The sequence below is a fragment of the Toxorhynchites rutilus genome, chromosome 3 (genome assembly GCF_029784135.1).
Source record: "Toxorhynchites rutilus septentrionalis strain SRP chromosome 3, ASM2978413v1, whole genome shotgun sequence".
NCBI classification, from domain to species: Eukaryota; Metazoa; Arthropoda; class Insecta; order Diptera; family Culicidae; genus Toxorhynchites; species Toxorhynchites rutilus.
The window spans coordinates 195,290,063-195,311,670 of NC_073746.1; the positions used below are offsets into that span (position 1 = coordinate 195,290,063).

General features: G+C 44.9%; 1 protein-coding gene and 1 long non-coding RNA gene across 2 annotated transcripts; both read left to right on the top strand.

Moving 5' to 3' along the window:
• The first annotated feature begins 1,783 nt into the window (after positions 1–1,783).
• On the top strand, positions 1,784–8,727 carry LOC129773791 (uncharacterized). Its single transcript, XM_055777440.1, has 4 exons — positions 1,784–2,085; positions 2,136–3,885; positions 3,941–5,997; positions 8,451–8,727. The coding sequence occupies exons 1-4, from the start codon at positions 1,784–1,786 to the stop codon at positions 8,725–8,727; spliced, it is 4,386 nt and encodes a 1,461-aa protein (XP_055633415.1).
• Positions 8,728–19,562: 10,835 nt separating this feature from the next.
• Positions 19,563–21,146, top strand: LOC129778768 (uncharacterized). Its single transcript, XR_008743493.1, has 4 exons — positions 19,563–19,760; positions 19,818–19,884; positions 19,940–20,015; positions 20,095–21,146. It is a non-coding gene; the product is annotated as an uncharacterized LOC129778768 (long non-coding RNA).
• The last annotated feature ends 462 nt before the right edge of the window (positions 21,147–21,608 follow it).

Below are 21,608 nucleotides of genomic sequence, written 5' to 3' on the forward strand. Positions count from 1 at the left end.
AAATTGAACTAATGCACTAAATTGTAAGAAACCTAAATTGTCTAAAATTATTCATAAACCTAATTGTAACTACCTTTGCAGCTTTGAAGCAGATAAATAAATGCTATCTAATCTTAGTGTACGGGGTTTTACTTCCGCCAACAATTCTTCAAAGAATTTAAGCCAAATGATGCCGGATGATACTCCACCCACTCCGGGAGTTGTTAAATGCGTGGCCTGCGATGAGAAGGGATCCGGCAACTTTGTCCAGTGCGACAAATGCAAATCCTGGTGGCATTTCGAATGCGCAGGCGTCGATGCTTCGGTGAGCGACCGGGAGTGGAAGTGTACTCAGTGCGAAACCATTCCTAGCGAATCGGGTAAAAGCAGCAAATCCAGCCGAAGCATATCCTCTATCGCTGACGATATGAAACGGTTGAAGCGACAGCAGGAGATTGAGCGGAAGCAGGTCGAGCTGGATATGAAGAGGAGGTTCCTGCAGCAGGAGCAGGAATTGCTAAACAAGGCAAAAGTAGCTGACGAAACCAGAAGCCAGAACTCCAGGATTAGCCAACGAGGACGCGATCATCGTGTGCAACAGTGGTTAAACAAGACCACTAACGGCGATGAAGAAGGCGCGGTAGGTGGAGAACCATTACCAGCTGCCTCGCACACCAAAACCAGTGGTCAACAACTACCCCCCGGCACCGGCGATCAGCAAACAGACCCAAAAACGACGAAGTTCGGCAACCAATTGCAAACCCGCGAAACTCGCGATGAAGTGACCGAATTGCGAGCGCAGCTGGCGCTCTGTATGCAGCGAATGGACCAGGTTATTAGCCAGCAGTCGAACCAGGTACCACAACAGCCCCCGATGAGTGTGCCCATGTCTACAGGTGCCATTCCTAAAACATATCCTAACCATGAACAGTTAAGTAGACATCAAGCACCCCTACCCGCTGGAAATAAAGGCAGATCCAGCTTGTTTGACAGGATAAGTGCTCCCACAACCAAACAATACAATCGCTTCTCATCTCTGTGTGAACCACCCAGAAACTCGCTCCCAAGCTTTTACGACTGGCCCCCTATGGGAAACAATCCTCCTCCAAACCCTCAACCTTTCCCCCCAAGGCACTCTCAAGCTTCCGCAATAGCCTCGCAACCAGGTCCAACATCGCAGCAACTCGTAGCTCGGCAGTCTCTGGCTAGGGATTTGCTAACATTCACCGGGGATCCAGCAGAATGGCCGATATTCATCTCCAGCTACAACTACACGACCGAAGCGTGTGGCTATACGGATGGCGAAAATATGGTCAGGCTGCAGCGTTGCCTGAAAGGCAGTGCGCTCGAAAGCGTAAGAAGTCGGCTCGTGATACCCCGTACGGTCCCGCAGGTCATCGAGACACTGCAAATGCGATATGGACGTCCGGAAATCCTCATAAATGCTTTGCTCCAGAAAGTTCGGTCAATTCCAGCCCCGAGATCGGACCGGCTTGAGGGACTCATCGATTACGGGACTGCGATTCAAGCACTGTGCGACCACATCGTAGCAGCGAACGAGCTGATTCACCTGTCGAACCCTACACTGCTCCAAGAACTAGTAGCCAAGCTTCCGGCCGACCAGAAGATGATGTGGGCAGGGTACAGACGTGGCGTTGGCAACGTAGACCTGACAACGTTCTGTGCTTACATGCAGCAAGTGGTCGAGGATGCCACGAGCGTGCATTCGTTTGAGTCAGACGAAGGACGTAAGGAAGGGAGCAGGGAAAGGACAAAGTGAAGCAGAAAGGTTACGTCCATCAACATGCGTCCGGAACTTCCGGCTTATCCGAAGCAGCTGAGCAAAAGCCGGCCGACAAGTTTCAATGCGCAAACTGCAGCAAGCAAGGACATCGCATTAAGGACTGCGGAGAGTTTAGGACTCTCAGCATCGATAATCATTGGCGGAGAATTCGTTCGTTGGGTGTCTGCCAAAACTGCCTTTTCAGGCATGGCCGACGTTCCTGCCGAACTGTTACACGTTGCGGTATCAACGGATGCCAGTACCGACATCATCCTCTTCTGCACTCTTCGCCCAGGCCATCGGATTCAGATGCTGTCACACAGGTAGCTGACAACCACACTCATCGTCTGCAGAGTTCGAGTGTACTCTTCAGGATTGTTCCGGTTACTCTCTACGGGAACAACGGCCAGGTGAATACCTTCGCCTTTCTTGATGAAGGATCTTCTCTAACGCTGGTAGAAGGAAAATTGGTGAAGGAGTTAGGAATATCCGGTATCCCACAGCCGCTCTGCCTGCGATGGACGGCGAACACCTCTCGGACCGAGAAATCTTCAATGAGTGTGTCCATCTCCGGACAAGGCAAGGAAAGGAAGCATCAGATCGTTGGAGCGCGAACGGTTGAGAGCTTGAATCTACCAACGCAAAGCTTCAATTTGGAGGAGGCAGTGAAACGTTTCGAATACTTGAAGTACTTGCCTCTGCAGAGTTACCAGAATGCTACGCCTGGGATTCTGATTGGACTGGACCATCTGTCGTTGGCCCTGCCGTTGAAGATCAGGGAAGGATATGGATCCGGTCCCGTCGCAGCCAAAACCAGGCTTGGCTGGTGCGTTTACGGTCAGCAGCAACAGCAACAGAGCGCCTACAGTTTCCACATATGTGGATGCACGCATAATGAAGAGCTCCACGAAACGTTGAAGCAGTTTTTCACTGTAGAAGAAGTCGGAACAGTCGGCCCTTCCCTTTCGACGTCGGATCAGCGAGCCCAGCAGCTACTGGAGCAAACAACCAAGCGAGTCGGAGACCATTTCGAGACCGGGCTGTTGTGGGACAACGACTACATCGAGCTTCCAGACAGCTATCCCATGGCGTTGAGCCGGATAAAGTGTTTGGAGCGTCGTATGGAGCGAGATCTGACTCTCAAGGAGAAGGTACACCAGAAGATACGGGAGTACGTGTCCAAGGATTACGCGCATGTAGCGACGGACGAAGAACTGGAGACCGCCGACCCCAGGCGAGTCTGGTATTTGCCGATAGGGGCAGTTACGAATCCACGGAAACCCGACAAGATCCGCATCATCTCGGACACAGCCGCGTTGGTAGATGGAACATCTTTAAACAGCCATCTACTGAAGGGTCCGGATCAACTGACCGCGCTGCCTGCGGTTTTATTCAAGTTCCGGCAATTCGGGATAGCGGTGAACGCTGACGTGCAAGAGATGTTTCATCAGCTTCGGATGGCGGCACGAGATAAACAGTCGTTACGCTTCCTGTTCCGGTTCGATCCAACGCAGCCTCCCATAATCTACGTTATGGACGTAGCCACGTTCGAAGCGACCTGCTCACCGGCCTCGGCACAGTTCGTGAAGAACTTGAATGTCAAGGAACATGCCCAGCAATACCCTCAGGCTGCGCAGCGGATAGTCGACAATCACTACGTCGATGACTATCTCGACAGCTTCGGGGATGAAAAGGAAGCGAAGAAGATTGCAGCAGAGGTGCGTACCATCCATCTCCAGGGTGGCTTCGTCTTGAGGAATTGGAACTCGAACAGCAAAGCAATACTAGAGTCTCTGGGGGAACCTGGGACCAACGAAGGCGAGAACATCAACCTGGTCGACAAGCAGCACACTGAGAGGGTTCTCGGAATGCTATGGATGCCAGCGACTGACGAACTCTGCTTCTCGACACACATGAGTGAGGAGGTACGCGCACTTATCGAGAGCGGTACTCGTCCAACGAAACGAGAGGTGTTGCGCTGTGTAATGACACTATTCGACCCATTGGGACTGCTAGCAACGTTCCTGATTCACGGAAAAATACTCATCCAGGAGTTGTGGCGCACCGGAATCAACTGGGACGAGCAAATCCAGGACACTGAGTTGAATCGCTGGCGAGAGTGGGTACAGATGATCCAGTTTATTTCAACAATTCGCATTCCGAGATGCTACTTCGAAGGAGCGACGAATTCCACCTACGAAAATGCACAGCTACATGCGTTCGTCGACGCAAGTCCAGCGGCGTATTGCTGCGTTGTATAATCTACGCGTGATGAAATCCGCTGGTTCCGGAGTGTGTGTATTGGTTGCAGCGAAGACGAAAGTGGCACCGTTAAAGCCCATGTCCATACCCAGGCTCGAACTGCAGGGTTGTGCACTCGGTGCGCGGATGCTGAAGTTCGTCCAGGAAAACCATACAATTCCCATCACGAAACGCTACTTGTGGACGGACCACACTACGGCGCTTTCCTGGATCCGGGCGGATCCACGCAACTATCGACCGTTCGTTGCCCACAGAGTAGTTGAGATTCTGGAGACTACCAGTGCGGAGGAGTGGAGATACGTGCCTTCAGCATCCAACCCGGCCAATGAAGGGACCAAGTGGGGAAAAGGCCTATATTTCAGTACTGATAGCCACTGGTTCTCGGGACCAGAATTCCTGCAACACCCAGAAGACGCATGGCCGATTTTACCAGCGATGCCCATCATCGAGACGGAGGAGATACGAGCTTCTGTCCTGTTTCATCTCGCGTACGAGCCCGTTATCCAGTTCGAAAGGTTTTCCAAATGGGAGAGATTACATCGCACCGTTGCCTACGTGCTGCGCTTTGTCAAGAATATCAGCAGAGAGCGTAGCAAAATATCCGGTGATTTGCAACAGGAGGAGTTCCAGGCAGCGGAAGCGGTGATCATGCAGCAGGTGCAGTGGCAACCGTTTCCGGATGAGATGGTGATCCTCACGAAAAATAAATCGGTGGCGCGAGGTGATATGCAACCGATTCCGAAAAGCAGCTCCCTGTACAAAATTGTTCCAAGCCTGGACGAAAATGGAGTCATGCGGCAGACAGGACGTATTGGGACAGCCAAGCAAGCATCCTACAATCTGCGATACCCGGTGATCCTTCCCAAGAGAAGTGAGATAACTTCGCTCGTGGTAGACCTGTTCCACCGGAAGTACAAACACGCGAACTCAGAGACCGTCGTCAACGAGATTCGCCAGCAGTTTGAAATTCCTAGTCTGCGAACACTAGTTCGAAGATGCAGCCGTGATTGTTGGTTCTGCAAACTTCGCCAAGCTCGACCGCACATCCCTCCGATGGGTCCACTATATGCAAGTCGTCTCGAAGCCTTCAGCCGGCCGTTCAGCTTCAGTGGATTGGACTATTTCGGACCGGTGTTGGTGAAGCAAGGAAGAGCCAGCGTGAAGAGGTGGGTCGCCCTCTTCACCTGCCTCACGGTACGCGCGGTCCACCTTGAGGTCGTGAATAGCCTGACGACTTCATCCTGCATTTCCGCTGTCAGAAGGTTCATCGGCCGTCGAGGGGCACCCGTTGAGATGTTCAGCGACAACGGGACTAACTTCCACGGCGCCGAACGACTACTTCGTCAACAAATCGCTACGGGGCTCTCCGAAACCTTCACCAGTTCGCAGGGCAAATGGAGCTTCATTCCGCCTGGAGCCCCACACATGGGCGGCGCCTGGGAAAGGATGGTTCAGTCAGTGAAGGCTGCAATGGGGGATGGGAAGCTTGATGAGGAAGGACTTGGGACTTTAGTTGTGGAGGCAGAGAGTATGGTTAACTCTAGGCCTCTAACGTACTTGCCGTTAGACTCTGATGAAACGGAAGCTCTGACACCGAACCATTTTCTGCTCGGGAGTTCAACTGGGGCAAAGGTACCGGGTAAAGGCATACGACATCAGCAGCGAAAGCTCCAAGAACTATGGGTGGACATCCAGGACCAGCTGGACATCTTCTGGAAACGGTGGCTAAAAAAATACCTGCCGGTCATTCGCTGTCAGCCGAAGTGGTTTGAAGAAGCGGCGAAGGAGATCACGGAAGATGATTTGGTTCTCATCACCGATGAAGGAAAGCGTAGCGAGTGGATCAGAGGACGTGTAGAGCGAGCGATTCGAGGATCGGATGGGCGTGTACGACAGGCGATCATGCGGACTGCCGGAGGACTCGTGCACAGAACGGTAACGAAGATAACCTTGCTGGACGTCAAAAAAGACAGGTGGGTAATGTCGGGGACATAACCGGAGTGACGTAGGACTATACAAAGGGGACAGCTTTTGATAAATATATATTTTAAATATATTGTTTTATTTTCTTCTCCTACGTGAATACCTATCTATCTACCTGAAAAATGGATTAGTTTACTGTTTACTCTTTATGAATATGTTGATGGTTCTGAAAAGAACATTTGGTGTTGTGTTTTTGTTATCACTCGATATTCCCATCTTGTTCGGTTAAACCTTTCTGTTTAGCTATTGCGTTTGCCACTCGCCACAGCTTTCACAGTTGGAAAATTTCTTCCCATCCAGCTTGTGACATGTTGTTCAGTAAATTACATTTAATGCGACGTGCCGGAGAAACACTTTGCCACTCACTGAAACTAATTGTTGCCTTGATGAGCGCCGAACCGAAGCTGCTCTGTTCTTGATGCGGGTTTTCTGATTGTCGTGAGCAGCTTTGCAAGCCAACTCGAGCACTACGACGGCCGAAACTCTATAATCGCAGTTAGGTATACTGGTGCTCCGGCACCAATCCGTTCGGCCTAGTCACCCTTGCGGAGCAATCAGTGAATGCGACCAACAGGGAACTGGAGACCTGCACGGTTCGAGTGAGACTTTGCCTTTCCCTTAACTTGTCCTCCTTTGTTACGTCCACGATGCCGATGCCGTACAACCACACGGGTTTACGGTTTGAAAGAAAATAAGATATTTTTTTGGGGTCCGCGTGTTTTATACTCTAGCGGTACACACTCACAGGATAGAGACAAATCGGCAGACTCAGCCAGAGGGGCGAGTCCAACGAGACGAACGAATGGGCGTTAAAAGGGAGCGATGGCAAAAAAAATACATTCATTACGATTTGTTCGCTCGTTGGATTCACATGCAGGCTAAAAAGGGTCCTTTTCAGGATCACAAAATTATCTTCAATCTAAAGAGTTTATGGTTTTGTTATCACTCGATATCCCCAGCTTGTTCGGCTAAACCTTTCTGTTTAGCGAGCATTTGCCACTCGCCACAGCTTTCACAGTTGGAAAATTTCTTCCCATCCAGCTTGTGACATATTTTACAGTAAATTACATTCAATGGCATGTCGCATTACCACCACTCAGTATCGGATTGGAGGTAATTTTAACCTGTAATTGAACATTTGCGATGACAGCGACTTTCAATGTGGGGTCATAATTTGGACCCCGAACTCTATGTTTACAAAAATGTCCAACTAAATATGTCGCATTACAGGTCCGTCCAATTAGCTAAATGTCGAGATAAGTGTAAATTACTGTACTTTCAATCTAGAAGCAATTTAAGAATTGATGAAAATCAATAAGCTCAGAACAACTTATGAAAAAATCAATTTGTGTTTTATTATTATTTTGGATGATGTTTTAGAAAGCATTGAACTGTATTTCCTAAACTCTTTTTTGGAAGGTTTAATGGCCCTGAAATGCGCCTTGTTTTATGGAATGGTTCCAATTTAGAAAACTTAGTACTCGTTGTTTTGAAAAAAACCATTTCGAACGCCCTCGATGCCGCCTTGTTTTGGATTTGCCACCAAAGCAGTTTGTATAAAGAACAAACTTTTTTCTTCTGCTACCTGATGCCGTTTTGCGATTGCGTTTGCCACTCGCCACTCGCTGCAACTGCCTGTTGTCTTGATGTCCACCGAACCGAATGTGTTCTGTTCCGAATGCGGGTTTTCTTATCGTCGCGAGCAGCTTTGCCAGCTAACTCGATCACTTCGGCGGCCGAAACTATATAACGCCGGCTAGGTGGACTGGTGCACTGGTACTAACGCGCTCGGCCTAGCTACCCTTGCGGGGAACTCCAGATCAACACGGTTCGAGCGGGATTTTGCCTTTCCCTTCACTTTTCCTCCTTTACCATGTCCAGACATGGCTGCTTGGGTTGGTTTGTTGATTTGTTGTGATGCGAACCGATGTGGTGTACGGTTTGAATGAGAATGATCGTTACGGAAGGAAGGAAGGTATTGTATTATAGAGACTTTAAACTTTTGCAGTTCATTCGTCTCTAGCCTTGAGAAAGGCCCTTTGAAAACTCTACTCTACTCTACTTCAGCGCTACCACCTCCGCCCTCTTGCCATGAGAAAGGCACTCGATCCCTCGCCGTCCAGCTCGTCCAGCAACGATGTTGTCCAGTCGGTGTCCACACAAAGAATTATCGTTACGGCAGCGGAGCGGGGATTTTTAAGCTGACTGGCTGGCTCGAGAATTACGCATGTGTGAGACTGCGACCAATGTTTCGTTCATTTTTTTCTTTTTCCTTTTCAATCGTGCTTCATTGTATTTCGCTGCTGCTCTGGTTGCCCGTTTTGGTCGGTACGATTTGAGAAGCACAAAATGGACCAATCAAAAATGGGCACATAGTGCATTTTGACAATGCTACTTGTTCAGTGCCTAGATTTCCATTTCAACCCCTATATCTTCCGGTTAGACGTAGTCCTACGTCAAAAGACCGTGCAGTCTTGGCCGATGGCAAGATGCACCCGGCGGAGGATGTTGCCGCAAGTCTACCGATCTACTACATCCACGATGGATCTGGTCACCCGGTATCTGAAAGCGACGCTTCAACGGAAACGTTACCCGCTGTCAGGGAGAATGATCGTGACGCAGACTCGATCGATCTGTCAATCGACCAGATCCGGCTGAATCAGACGATCGACCACATTGATCGCGGCGTTAAGTGGAGCGAAGTGAATTTATTAAATTAATTACTACCTAAAAGTTTGTTACTACTGTATGAATTTGTTTAAATACCTAGTGTAGTGTACATTATTAATTATTCTATTATTCAATTTGTTATTCTAGATATTAGTTCCCACTTCTGTGGAGAAAATTTATTATCCTATAGTGCGGTTTCTAACCCCCAAAATTGAACTAATGCACTAAATTGTAAGAAACCTAAATTGTCTAAAATTATTCATAAACCTAATTGTAACTACCTTTGCAGCTTTGAAGCAGATAAATAAATGCTATCTAATCTTAGTGTACGGGGTTTTACTTCCGCCAACAATACCAAAGATGCTCGAGTCCGACACAACATAGGTCAGAGTCTCCGAGATATCCTCAGGAGAGACGAGACCCAAGAAACCAATTTAATTGCGTTTCTGAAAGAAACCGACTTCTTTGGTAAAATCTAAATCGAAATACTAAATACCTTGGAAATTGCTTATTAAAGTTCGCCACTTCACAGTCATGTATGCGTGTTTATGTGTGTATACACATTTTTTTTCGGGTCGGAAGGAAGGAAATCATACATGTGTATACACGCATTCAATAATAATAAATAACAAATAATATAATATATACTTTCATACTAACATCTATCTTCTATCCATTACATTATACTTTAATCAACTTCCTATTCCTACAGCCACACTCACCAAGGAGGATAAATTCATTAAATAAACCTCTCCATTTTTCAGCTCTACTATATACCATTAAATTCAAAACCACTATATTTTATTCAAACTGTATTTCATTTCATTTCACAACCACCCCACACCCTACTCCTCCCCTCTTTCCTACCCATACCACTCCCACCCGGTTCCACTCCTCTAATCCCACCCAAATCCTTTCCACTCCTTTCCTTCCCATCCTCCTGAGAAGGGCCTTTTTTGTGTTTTTTTTGTTTTTGGAACACGCCCTGCGCTTGGAGTCTAGGTCATTTGTGCTTCGTCACTGCTTCGGTCCTCGGATCAGTAAATATTTACTTTTCTTTACAGCATATATTAAATATCTTATGAAGCATAGGAACCCTTTCCTACCTTCTTCTTTAACCGAGAGTCGAGCGGACAGATTTGATGAGTGATTTTTTTGGTTTCCCTTTCGCCAGTCCCCTCTGGGCTGGTTTTATTGTGGTTCTTCACTGGGCTAGAGGCGAATAAACTGCAAAGTTTAAAGCCTCTTAAAAACAAAGAAAGAAGAAGAAGACATACATTCATTACGATTTGTTCGCTCGTTGGATTCACATGCAGGCTAAAAAGGGTCCTTTTCAGGATCACAAAATTATCTTCAATCTAAAGAGTTTATTGTTTTGTTATCACTCGATATCCCCATCTTGTTCGGCTAAACCTTTCTGTTTTGCGATTGCGTTTGCCACTCGCGACAGCTTTCACAGTTGGAAAATTTCTTTCCATCCAGCTTGTGACATATTGTACAGTAAATTACATCCAATGGCACGTCGCATTACTACCACTCAGTGTCGGTTTGGAGTTAATTTTAACCTGTAATTGAACATTTGCGATGACAGTGGTACAGTGTCGACTTTCAATGTGGGGTCATAATTTGGACCCCGAACTCTATGTTTACAAAAATGTCCAACTAAATATGTCGCATTACAGGTCCGTCCAATTAGCTAAATGTCAAGATAAGTGCAAATTACTGTACTTTCAATCTAGAAGTAATTTAAGAATTGGTGAAAATCAATAAACTCAGAACAACTGCCAAATTCACATACTCATCATATCCTGGCAAACAAATAATGAAAAAATCAATTTGTGTTCTATTATTATTTTGGATATTATTTTAGAAAGCATTGAACTGTATTTCGTAAACTCTATTTTGGAAGGTTTAATGGCCCTGAAAAGTGCCTTGTTTTATGGAATGGTTCCATTTTAGAAATCTTAGTACTCGTGGTTTTGAAAAAAACCATTTCGAACGCCCTCGATGCCGCCTTGTTCTGCATTTGCCACCAAAGCAGTTTGTATAAAGAACAAACATTTTTCTTATGCTATCTGCTGCCGTTTTGCGAATGCGTTTGCCACTCGTCACTCGCTGCAACTGCCTATTGTCTTGATGTCCACCGAACCGAATGTGTTCTGTTCTGAATGCGGGTTCTCTTGTCGTCGCGAGCAGCTTTACCAGCCAACTCGATCACTTCGGCGGCCGAAACTATATAACGCCGGCTAGGTGGACTGGTGCACTGGTACTAACGCGCTCGGCCTAGCTACGCTTGCGGAGCAATTGGCGGATACCTCTACGGGGAACTGCACACCTGCACGGTTCGAGTGAGACTTTGCCATTCCCTTAACTTGTCCTCCTTTGCTACGTCCACACGTCCACGTTGCTGCTTGTTTTCTTTTTATGATGTGATGCGATGCGATGTTAAACGATGCCGTACAACCACACGGGTTTACGGTTTGAAAGAAAATAAGATATTTTTCTTCTTCTTTCTTTGTTTTTAAGAGGCTTTAAACTTTGCAGTTCATTCGCCTCTAGCCCAGTGAAGAGCCTCAATAAAACCAGTCCAGAGGGGACTGGCGAGAGGGAAACCAAAAAATCACTCATCAGATCTGTCCGCTCGACCCTCGGTTAAAGAAGAAGGTAGGAAGGGATCCTATGCTTCATAAGATATTTAATATATGCTGTAAAGAAAAGTAAATATTTACTGATCCGAGGATCGAAGCAGTGACGAAGCACAAATGACCTAGACTCCAAGCGAAGAAAGTGCTCCAAAACCAAAAAAAAGCCCTTCTCAGGAGGATAGGAAGGAAAGGAGTGGGAAGGATTTGGGTGGGATTAGAGGAGTGGAAGGGGGTGGGAGTAGTATGGGAAGGAAAGAGGGGAGGAGTGGGGTGAAATGAAATGAAATACAGTTTGAATAAAATATAGTGGTTTTGAATTTAATGGTATATAGTAGAGTTGAAAAATGGAGAGGTTTATTTAATGAATTTATCCTCCTTGGTGAGTGTGGCTGTAGGAATAGGAAGTTGATTAAAGTATAATGTAATGGATAGAAGATAGATGTGAGTATGAAAGCATATATTATATTATTTGTTATTTATTATTATTAAATCATACATGTATACACATGTATGATTTCCTTCCTTCCGACCCGTACATACATTTGTATACACACATAAACACGCATACATGACTGTGAAGTGGCGAACTTTAATAAGCAATTTACAAGGTATTTAGTATTTCGATTTAGATTTTACCAAAGAAGTCGGTTTCTTTCAGTAACGCAATTAAATTGGTTTCTTGGGTCTCGTCTCTACTGAGGATATCTCAGAGACTCTGACCTATGTTGTGTCGGACTCGAGCATCTTTGGTATGTTGACATTCAAGTAAAAGATGGCTAACGGAAACCGGAGCTTCGTTGCAAGCACATTGGGGTTTTTGGGCTCTGCAGAACAAGTGTGAGTGGGTGAAGTTAGTGTGCCCAATTCCAAGACGGGTAAGGACTTGCCTTTCCCTACTATTGAGGCGGTCATCCCAAGGGAGAGTGGAATTTTTAATTTTATGAAGATGAGTGGGACGGCTGTTTATCCAACCTATGTTCCAGCTTTCACGGACTTGCTGTTTTACCCAGCGGACAATGTCAGATGGAGGACAGGGCATGTCTGGAGGTTCTATTTTGCTGCCCTTGCCGGCCAGTATGTCGGCGGCTGTGTTTCCGTGGATTCCTGAATGACCAGGAACCCAGCAGAAGGAGATGATTTTATCTGAAGCAGCCTCTTCTGTTTGTTTAATCCATGGGTGTTTGCTGTTTCCACTCAGAAGATCGTGGAGACAGCTAGCTGAGTCGGAGAATATTGTGGTAGGAAGAAAATCGTGGGTGCATTCTTGGGTAGCTATTAAAAGGGCGAAAGCTTCCGCACTGAAGATGGAGCATTGCGGTGGAAGAGAAAAGCTACCAGTGTATCTACTCTCAAAAATTCCACATCCAACTCCATCGGCACTGACTGAACCATCTGTGTATACCTGGTGATTGATTTGAAAATTGGATGCAACGAGGTTATTGAAGCAGGCTTTGACTTTTGGAGAAGGGTCTCCCGCCCGAACTGCCTTGAGAAGTTCAAGGTTAATGTTCGGCGGTTTGACGTTCCAATTTCTTCCCGTCGCAGATGAACGTTCACATATATCGGGAAGATCTTTGTTCGTGAGATTTTTGAAACATGTTTTAGCCCTATGTATTAGTGGGACATTGTGGTCGCTTTCGGGGAGTGACAAGTGACGGATGGCTTTATTAGTGATGGCTTTTGTTACCAGGTGGGTGAAGGGAAGTTGCCCACTTTCTGCCATTACAGCAAGAGTAGTACTGGAGGGAAAAGCGCCAATTGCGAGCCTAATTGCTATATTGTAAATTGGTTGAATGGTGTTTAACACCCTGTCCCCTCCACGGCTGAAGGTGCCTATTCCGTAAAGGATTTGTGGGACCAACCAAACATTTACAACATTTAGCAGCGTCTTTCTATGACCAGAGGCTAGGTTGCCTGCGATAGCCTTGATGATGTTCAGTTTCTTTCTGGTGGCTATTTTGGTCTTTTGGGAATGTGATAGGAAGTTGAGTTTCTTGTCGAAAGTAACCCCTAGTATTTTCAATGTCCTCATTGTAGGGATCGGGATTTTGTTGAGCTGAAGATAGGTTCTCCTTCTGAGAGCTTTTCCGATATGTATGTGTTTGGATTTTTCCGGGGAAATTTTGAAACCTGTTTTTAGAGCCCAGTTTTGGATGGAGTCTAAGGTTTTTTGAAGCCTCTTTCTCTGAATTAAGCCGAAGCAGCTCGTAGAGATAAGAGTGATGTCATCTGCATAGACTATGATTTTTATATGGTCCGGGATAACCTCGAATAGAGATTGCATGGCTATGTTGAAGAGGGTTGGTGAAAGTGCTGAGCCTTGGGGGAAGCCGTTTTCTGGGATTTTTAGAGAAGATTGGTGGTTGTTAATAACGGTTTTGAAAGACCGGTGTTCTAGAAAACTTTTAATGAGATACCTAACCTCCCACGAATCCCCCAGTCGAAAAGGCTTTTCAGCACTGGGTACCTCCATGCCCGATCGAAGGCCTTGGATAAATCCAGGGAAACAATATCAATGTGGTGTAATTTTTCAGTTGCGTCGTCTAGGATTTTTTCGATTGCTTCAAGGCAATCTTCTGTACCTTTTCCTGCACGGAAGGCGAATTGTCTGGGACCAATCAGCTTTTTTGACTCTAGAAAAGTCGTTAAGCGTCGATTGATCATTTTTTCCATGACTTTCCCAACACAACTTAGGAGAGTGATGGGGCGGAAATTGTCAAGAAGATGGTTGTTCATGTCTGGTTTCGGGATACAGATCATTAAACCCTCTTTCCAGCAACTGGGGAGGGTTCCACTGTCCCAGACTTTGTTGAGGAGCTTCAGAAGTGCTTTTTTCCCGAGATGGGGTAGATTCTTAAGCATAGGGTAGCTGATGTTATCAGGTCCTGTGGATCCTTGTTTGACTTTGTTCAGTACCCAATCGAGCTCTTTGAGGGAGAGGTTTTTGTTGAAGTCAAATTCCACATCGGTATGAAAATCGATGGCAATTCTTTCGCATTCCGTTTTGTGGGTTAGAAAGGTTTGGTCGTAGTTTTGATTGGAGGAGGCGGATGCAAAGAAATCTCTAAACGCCTCGGCGATGAATTTCCGGTCATTGGTGTATTGACCGTTAATTAGAAGATTATATTCTTTGCTCCTTTTCTTGCCTTGAAGCCTGCCAATCTTACTCCATAACTCCTTTGTTGACGCGTTGGGATTAATTTCGTTGACGAATTTAACCCAACTGTTGTGCTTGGCTGTGTTGATAACAGTCTTAGCTTCTTTGCGAGCCCTTTGGAACTCTGTAAGCAGAGTGGGCCTCAGTGGGCTGTCCGGATGGGCCTTTCTTAATTTGCGTGAGGCCTTACGGCGACCTTTGATCGCTGCCTCCAGCTCAGGCGACCACCATGGGACACATTTCCTGCCAGGGATGCCACTGGTTCTGGGGATGTGCACCATTGCAACTTCTAGGACAACTTTGGAGAATTCCTCGGCTGTCCAATCTCGTTTAGCGGAGAGGCGGTTTTCAATGTCAAACTGATAGCCAGCCCAGTCAGCGTATTCAAATTTTCATCTTGGCCTCGTTGAAAAAACTGTTGAAAGTTTGGCCGAAGGAAGTGAAGATTGGAAAATGATCGCTTCCGCAAGTATCATCGTGGATGTTCCAAGAAAGCTTTGAAAAGAGTTTGTCTGATACTATAGTGAGATCGATGGCTGAAGTAGTACCAGAATAATGGATTCTGGTGTGTTGGCCGTTGTTAAGAAGGAGAAGAGAATGGTCGGATATGAAATCCTCAATGATGGATCCTTTTCGATCGAGGTATGCACCTCCCCAGGCGTATGAGTGGGCGTTGAAATCACCCATAAGCATGATTGGGGCGGGAAGTTGGGCGAACAGATGGTCCAGTTGTCCGCGTAGAGTGTTCGGATCGGAATTATTAGTGATGTAGATGCTAACGACGGTGATTGGAAAGGGGTGTTTAATGCGCACTACCACTGCCTGAAGGTCGGTGGTAATGGGAAAAAGATCATGTGGAGTGCCATCCTTGATTGCGATTGCAGCTCCGTGTTTTGAGGGGTCGGGACACTCTTTGAAATATGTGATGTATTATGAGATGAAGTGTTTATTGAAATTGTTTGGAGTCATAGTTTCTTGAAGGGCTATGACTGTGGGATTAGAGTTCGAAATAAGCATTTTCAATTCTAGAATATTTTGTCGGATACTTCTGATGTTCCATTGTATCCCGAATTTCTGTGTTGAAGTTAATGTGTTGGTGTTTTTAACTCTAATTCCTAAGTCTTAATTGTGTGTATGTTTGAACTATTCAAAGAGAATTAGTTCGATGGTCCTTTACCCTTGGAAAGAGAAGCTTTCTTTGAGGTGTTGGTGTCGTTTTTGTTTGGTGTAGAAGTCTTTGGAGTGTTTGTTGTGTTTGTGTTGTTTTTTGTTGAATGTGCGTTGCTGTTATTGTTGTTTTTTGTTTGATGTGCGTTGTTGTTGTTGTTTTTTGTTGGTGTTGTGTTGTTATTTGTTGTTGGTGTAGTTCTTTGTTCGTTTTTTGTCCTTTCTTGTCCTTGTTATGTTGGATTTCATCTTCGGATTTTTTATCTGAATCTGAAGATGAACCTTTAGCGATTTTTCTTTTATTTTTGTTCTCGTTCGGCGCATCAGAAGTATCCATACAAATGACCGATTCGCTTTCGGATTCAGTTGATGAACTACCAGTTGTTGAATCTGTCATGGTTGTATCGAATGTAGTGTCAATTGGGGGGGTGCTTTCGCGACTAGAAGTGGCCGAAGCGGCCGAGGCGCAGTTACATTTGCAGTTGCAGCTGGGTGCTGGCTTTTGCAAGTTGGATAGTCTGTCTTGCAGAACACTTGCGAATGTTGGAGCATTGTTTTGAAGTTGCAGCTGTTTCTTTGCCTCGCTTTGAGATTCCATTGTCGATTCTTATTCTGGTGATTTTATTTTCGGTTTGCCATACGGGACAATTCCTACTAGAAGAGGAGTGGTTCCCTTGGCAGTTGACACAAAAAGCTGAAGCATTGCATACTTTGTTTGCTTCTGTTTGTTGTTCCGGATGTTCTTGGCCGCAGTTTCTGCAAAGCGGATTTTCGCGTTTGCATCGCTTGTTCGTATGCCCAAATTTGTAGCACTTGTAGCATTGCATAGGATTGGGATAAAAATTTCTAGTCCCGGCTCGAATGAACCCAAAATAAATGAAATCGGGAACAACAGTTCCGCGAATGCTCAATATTAAAGTGGCCGTTGGCACAACAATGTTGTTGTCCTTTCTGGTGATGCGTTTTACGCCGATCACACCTTGAGCGGTGAGTTCTTTCACCAGTTCGGATTCAGGAAGGTCGATAACTTCTCGGCAAGTAACAACGCATTTGCGTTGGTTTAATGTTGGGTGGAAGATCACTTCTACAGGGGTATTGTCAATCAGTTTGGTAATAGAAAGTAACTTACCGACTGTATCCTCGTCCCTGGTTGTCAAGATGTACTGGAGTTTCTTTTTATCATCTCGCTGTGGTTTTGCGCTGTTGTTGGAAGCACCTTGTCTCCTGTAGCTCTCAGAAGCAGTATCTGGAGATTACCGTTCGAGGGGTCCGCCCATAGCGGTGGCTTCGGTGGGCTTGCCCTCATAGAAATTTGTAGCCCGGCCTCCCGGAGGCCCGGAGCTACTTGAAGCCATGCTTCTGCTTGGCTATACCTCGATTATAGTCAGCAGACACGAGTGTGATAATCACTAGAATTCCTTATTGGGGGATTATCACTAAGGGGTATGTTCCCAGAAAATTACACTTTGTTCCAATAAAACACATTGAAAAGCCACCAATGGGTGCGGAAAAATTGCAAATCACGCTTAAGGCAATAATTGCTTCACTTCAATAACAGTCACTTCACTGTCTGTATGCGTGTTTTCCTTTTTAGGTTTTATTTAATAATAAGATTCACTACACTACTGACACTACAATAAAACTGGCAACACTCCCCGAAAAAAGGGGGCGTGGCGACAGTGACGTCGTAAAAAGCGCGCGCTTTTCCGGTTTGCCGGTAAGCGCCCGCCCTCCACGGTCGAAACGAGCTATTGCCTTTTCCCGCTCTCCTACTGCTGCCACTTAAAAATAATTAAAATTAACTCCTTCGGAATCGCCAGGGGGAGACGTCCTAGTCCGCTGTCCAAAACGCCAAACTGCCGAGCTGAAAGAAAACGCGACCTTCTCGGTCGGAAGTTAAAATCAGTATGTTGTTGAGATTTTTTTTGGGGTCCTCGTATTTTATACTCTAGCGGTACACACTCACAGGATAGAGACAAATCGGCAGACTCAGCGAAAGGGGCGAGTCCAACGAGACGAACGAATGAGCGTTAAAAGGCAGCGATGGCAAAAAATTCATTCATTACGATTGTTCGCTCGTTGGATTCACATGCAGGCTAAAAAGGGTCCTTTTCAGGATCACAAAATTATCTTTAATCTAAAGAGTTTATTGTTTTGTTCGGCTAAACCTTCCTTTTTAGCGATTTGTTACCACTCGCCACAGCTTTCACAGTTGGAAAATTTCTTCCCATCCAGCTTTGTGACATGTTGTACAGTAAATTACATTCAATGCGACGTGCCGAAGCACCACTCAGTGTCGCATTGGAGGCGATTTTAACCTGTAATTGAACATTTGCGATGACAGTGGTACAGTGTCGACTTTCAATGTGGGGTCATAATTTGGATCTCTATGTTTACAAAAATGTGCAACTAAATATGTCCCATTACAGGTCCGTCCAATTAGCTAAATGTCGAACTAATTGTAAATTACTGTACTTTCAATCTGGAAACAATTTCAGGAATCAGGAAAGTCCCCAACTATCAATAAGCTCAGAACAACTGCCAAATTCACATACTCATCAGATCCTGACAAACAAATGATGAAAAAATCAATTTGTGTTTATTATTATTTTGGATATTATTTTAGAAAGCATTGAACTGAATTTCGTAAACTCTTTTTTGAAAGGTTTAATGGCCCTGATAAGCGCCGTGTTTTATGGAATGGTTCCAATTTAGAAAACTTTGTACTCGTGGTTTTGAAAAAAACCATTTTTCCATTTGTTCTGGATTTGCCACCACAGCAGATTGTAAAAAGAACAAACTTTTTTCTTCTGCTACCAGCTGCCGTTTTGCGATTGCGTTTGCCACTCGCCACTCGCTGCAACTGCCTGTTGTCTTGATGTCCCCCGAACCGAATGTGTTATGTTCCGAATGCGGGTTTTCTTATCGTCGCGAGCAGCTTTGCCAGCTAACTCGATCACTTCGGCGGCCGAAACTATATAACGCCGGCTAGGTGGACTGGTGCACTGGAACTAACGCGCTCGGCCTAGCTACCCTTGCGGGGAACTCCAGACCAACACGGTTCGAGCGGGATTTTGCCTTTCCCTTCACTTTTCCTCCTTTGCCATGTCCAGACATGGCTGCTTGGGTTGGTTTGTTGATATGTTGTGATGCGAACCGATGTGGTGTACGGTTTGAATGAGAATGATCGTTACGGCAGCGGAGCGGGGATTTTTAAGCTGACTGGCTGGCTCGAGAATTACGCATGTGTGAGACTGCGACCAATGTTTCGTTCATTTTTTTTTCTTTTTCCTTTTCAATCGTGCTTCATTCTATTTCGCTGCTGCTCTGGTTGCCCGTTTTGGTCGGTACGATTTGAGGAGCACAAAATGGACCAATCAAAAAATGGGCACATAGTGCATTTGGACAATGCTTGATATTTTACAATTATTCAATTATTTATCTCAAGAAAAATGAAATGTTATTCGTTATGATAGATGCGTAGATATATTTCCTATCAATTAATGCAAAAACCTTTTGTTTGGTTGTTGGATACTGTTTGTTCACTCCACCAGCGTTCAACGAGTGATGATGACAGAAGGATGGTGAACAGTCGTGGAATGGTGTTATCAGATAAAAGATACCGAAGTGGAACGAGATATGATGAAAACCACCCTCTGTGGTCCTAGACGAGATGCCTCCTAAATTATGTATGGATGAAATAAAGAAAAACAACTCACCAATGTCCAATCACTCATTATGTCCAATCACTACTGTAACCGGTAGGTTCCATATCATATGTGTCTTTGACACCTTTCAACACACCCACATCACAACACAACAAACTACACACACAAAAACTGCGCACAATGCGAATACTGCAGCGTGTCATTCCCCTGGTAATCGAAGGCAGATGGCTGCGTCGGTTTGAGCTGTAGTGAGAACCGCATTTGAAGTGTTCTACACACCGCTCACTAGGCAGGGCTCTCAGCCAGATAGCGAAGGTACAAACCCATTGTCGGAGTTGGGTTTTTTCCGCTTCCCTCCAACAATAGGCTTGAACACTCGGCTAAAGGCGATGGTCAGTCTTTCTGCCTAGAACTATGAACGGGAGTAGAAGTGCGCGTCGGGTGTAGTAATTTAATTTTTGTATTTTGTGTATAATATGTGTATTCATGAATTTTTGTTGTAGGCATAAATGAAAAAAAAGAAACAGTTAGTGGAAGGAATTGTAGAATAATTGAGTTTGTGAAAAAAAGGTTTGTCAGAATAGTAGTGAAAGATAGAAGTACATAATATAGGTTTTTTTTATAGAAATAGGAACCTGAAAAATAATTAATTATACACTTACCTGGAAACCCTGAAAAAGAAAAAAAAAACTGAAAAAAAGGTAAAGTAAAATAAAACGAGCATGTGGTGGCGAGTGGTGGTGGTCTTCGATCGATACAGTGCTAACCTCAACTGTGCAGGTCCGCACAGTGGGCCTTTTTTTATGTCTTCTCCAAAATAGGCATCAACCACAACTTTCTAGGCCGAAAGTGTAGAGAGCCACCAACAAACTCAAGCGATTGGCTTACAGCAAGACCGAGCACTCTAACCGCAACTTTTACAACCGATTGCGAAGGACAATCGAACCTGGACAGACGTGTCCCAGAGGACGAAACAGGAAGACATATTCACACAAGGATATGGATAAACAACGTATCACACCAAATTGAGGACCACACCACATTGAGGACCACACCACATTGCTCAAATACATAACGATTGCGCAAGTATACAAAACCATAAACTGTGACGTCACAAATAGTAAAGTATATCAAAACACATAGAAAAGTATATGTTTAGAATTAAATTAAAAGTAAAAGAAGTATTTACACCTAGAATTTATATAGTACGCCACTACAAACATAATACACGTGTAAGAAATTAAAAGTTTGGTTTACATAAATTTTCGTTTGTACACATATTTCCGTATTTCTGTTTGTCGTTTTCCCGAACTCAAAAGGAGTTGTCAGGCCTCGCCCGCTCTAGTTTGGCAGGAATCGTGTGCCATCGTCAGCCTTTGAGGAAGTTGGAAAACGGCTGAGGGTTCTGTCCCTTGTTGCGTGTGTATAACACTTTTAGGAAATTAAACCCGAGCTCCCGATTAACAGCTAGATGCTGCCGGTGAGTGCTGGGAGAACGACCCTGTGGTTTTCTCATCATGCTCTTTGAGCTAGACACTCATAGTCACTCACGAGTAACGAACAGGAAGTTACAAATTGGCGCCCAACAAAAACACACACATACACACGAACACGGATAAGTTAGGAACTGAACGGTTACACTATCCCCCCATAGAGGGAGGAATAAAATACTTCGTATTATTCATTTTCTTCTTTATCGTTCTCCAAACGTTTTCATAGATAATTTCTCAATATATACATTATTTTCATTCATACATTTAGTGTTATATGTTATTTGCATGTTCATGTATATGAAAAATATTTATTATTTATGTATATCTGTATTCATTCGAAAAATTGTTCACTTATTTATTAATTTCGTTATAAATTCTCGTTTATTTGTATTTCGGGATAAATGTGTTGTTGCATTGAACGAAACGTCCATCTTTCTCAATCTGACTGATTTAAATCCCTAGAATCACAGGGCCGTTTGAAAACCGTCCTGGAGCCTGGTTCCTACGAATCAGGACTAAGAAGGGTCAGTACAGCTGGATAGCAGAGTGAGTCTGTATAAGGGAACAGACGTTGATCTGGCAGTGATTCATTATTAATCAGTCAGCATTAAGAGAGACAAAGTTCTACAATGGACACTGAAATACAGATGCAATATAAAACATTATTAGTACACCACCTGGAAAGACAGGAGATTGAATACGAAATGGTCATTCGAGCGGTCCAATTCGAGAATACAGAGAGTCGGTCAGCCATTCAGAGACGGTTGAGAGATCGCTTAAGAGAGGAACGAGAAAAGAATA

Bases quoted from the DNA above. Each gene is read 5' to 3' on its own strand.
- LOC129773791 (XM_055777440.1), top strand. From the start codon at position 1,784: ATGCGTCCGGAACTTCCGGCTTATCCGAAGCAGCTGAGCAAAAGCCGG. The intron at 2,086-2,135 runs GTAGCTGACAAC...TGTACTCTTCAG, and splicing joins ATTCAGATGCTGTCACACAG to GATTGTTCCGGTTACTCTCT. The intron at 5,998-8,450 runs GTGGGTAATGTC...TCTTCCGGTTAG, and splicing joins CTGGACGTCAAAAAAGACAG to ACGTAGTCCTACGTCAAAAG.